This window comes from Gavialis gangeticus, unplaced genomic scaffold (assembly GCF_001723915.1).
Source record: "Gavialis gangeticus isolate Ggan-Ray unplaced genomic scaffold, GavGan_comp1, whole genome shotgun sequence".
Taxonomy (NCBI): Eukaryota; Metazoa; Chordata; order Crocodylia; family Gavialidae; genus Gavialis; species Gavialis gangeticus.
Window position 1 is genome coordinate 11,530,230 of NW_017729018.1, and position 324 is coordinate 11,530,553.

Genomic DNA, 324 nt, shown 5'->3' on the forward strand with positions numbered 1-324 from the left:
GGCCCCGCAGCGCGGCCCACAGGCGGTCTGCGGGGACACGGGGCGGTGAGGCGTGGCACGCGTGTCCACGTGCAAATGCACGCGAGCGCACGCACACACACGCACGCGGGCGTGCCCACACGCAGGTACACACCTAGGCGTGCACACGCGCGGGGCCATGCACGCACGCGCGCGCGCACACACACACACACACACCAATGCATGCACGCGCACAGGCAGAGGCACACGCACACCCCAGACAGGCAGGCGTGTCACGTGCACACGTGGGACCCCCCCCGCCGCCGCCCGGTACCTGCTCCCCGGGGCCCCGCTCGCGCCGGCAGC

At 73.8% G+C, this 324-nt stretch overlaps 1 protein-coding gene across 1 annotated transcript in view; it reads right to left on the reverse strand.

Moving 5' to 3' along the window:
- Window positions 1-159, reverse strand: part of POLRMT (RNA polymerase mitochondrial) — a 32,496-nt gene extending 32,337 nt beyond the window's left edge. Inside the window, exon 1 of the mRNA XM_019513150.1 lies at window positions 148-159. Within this exon, the coding sequence (XP_019368695.1) occupies window positions 148-159 (12 nt within the window). The remainder of the gene's footprint in view (window positions 1-147) is intronic.
- Between the last annotated feature and the right edge of the window lie 165 nt (window positions 160-324).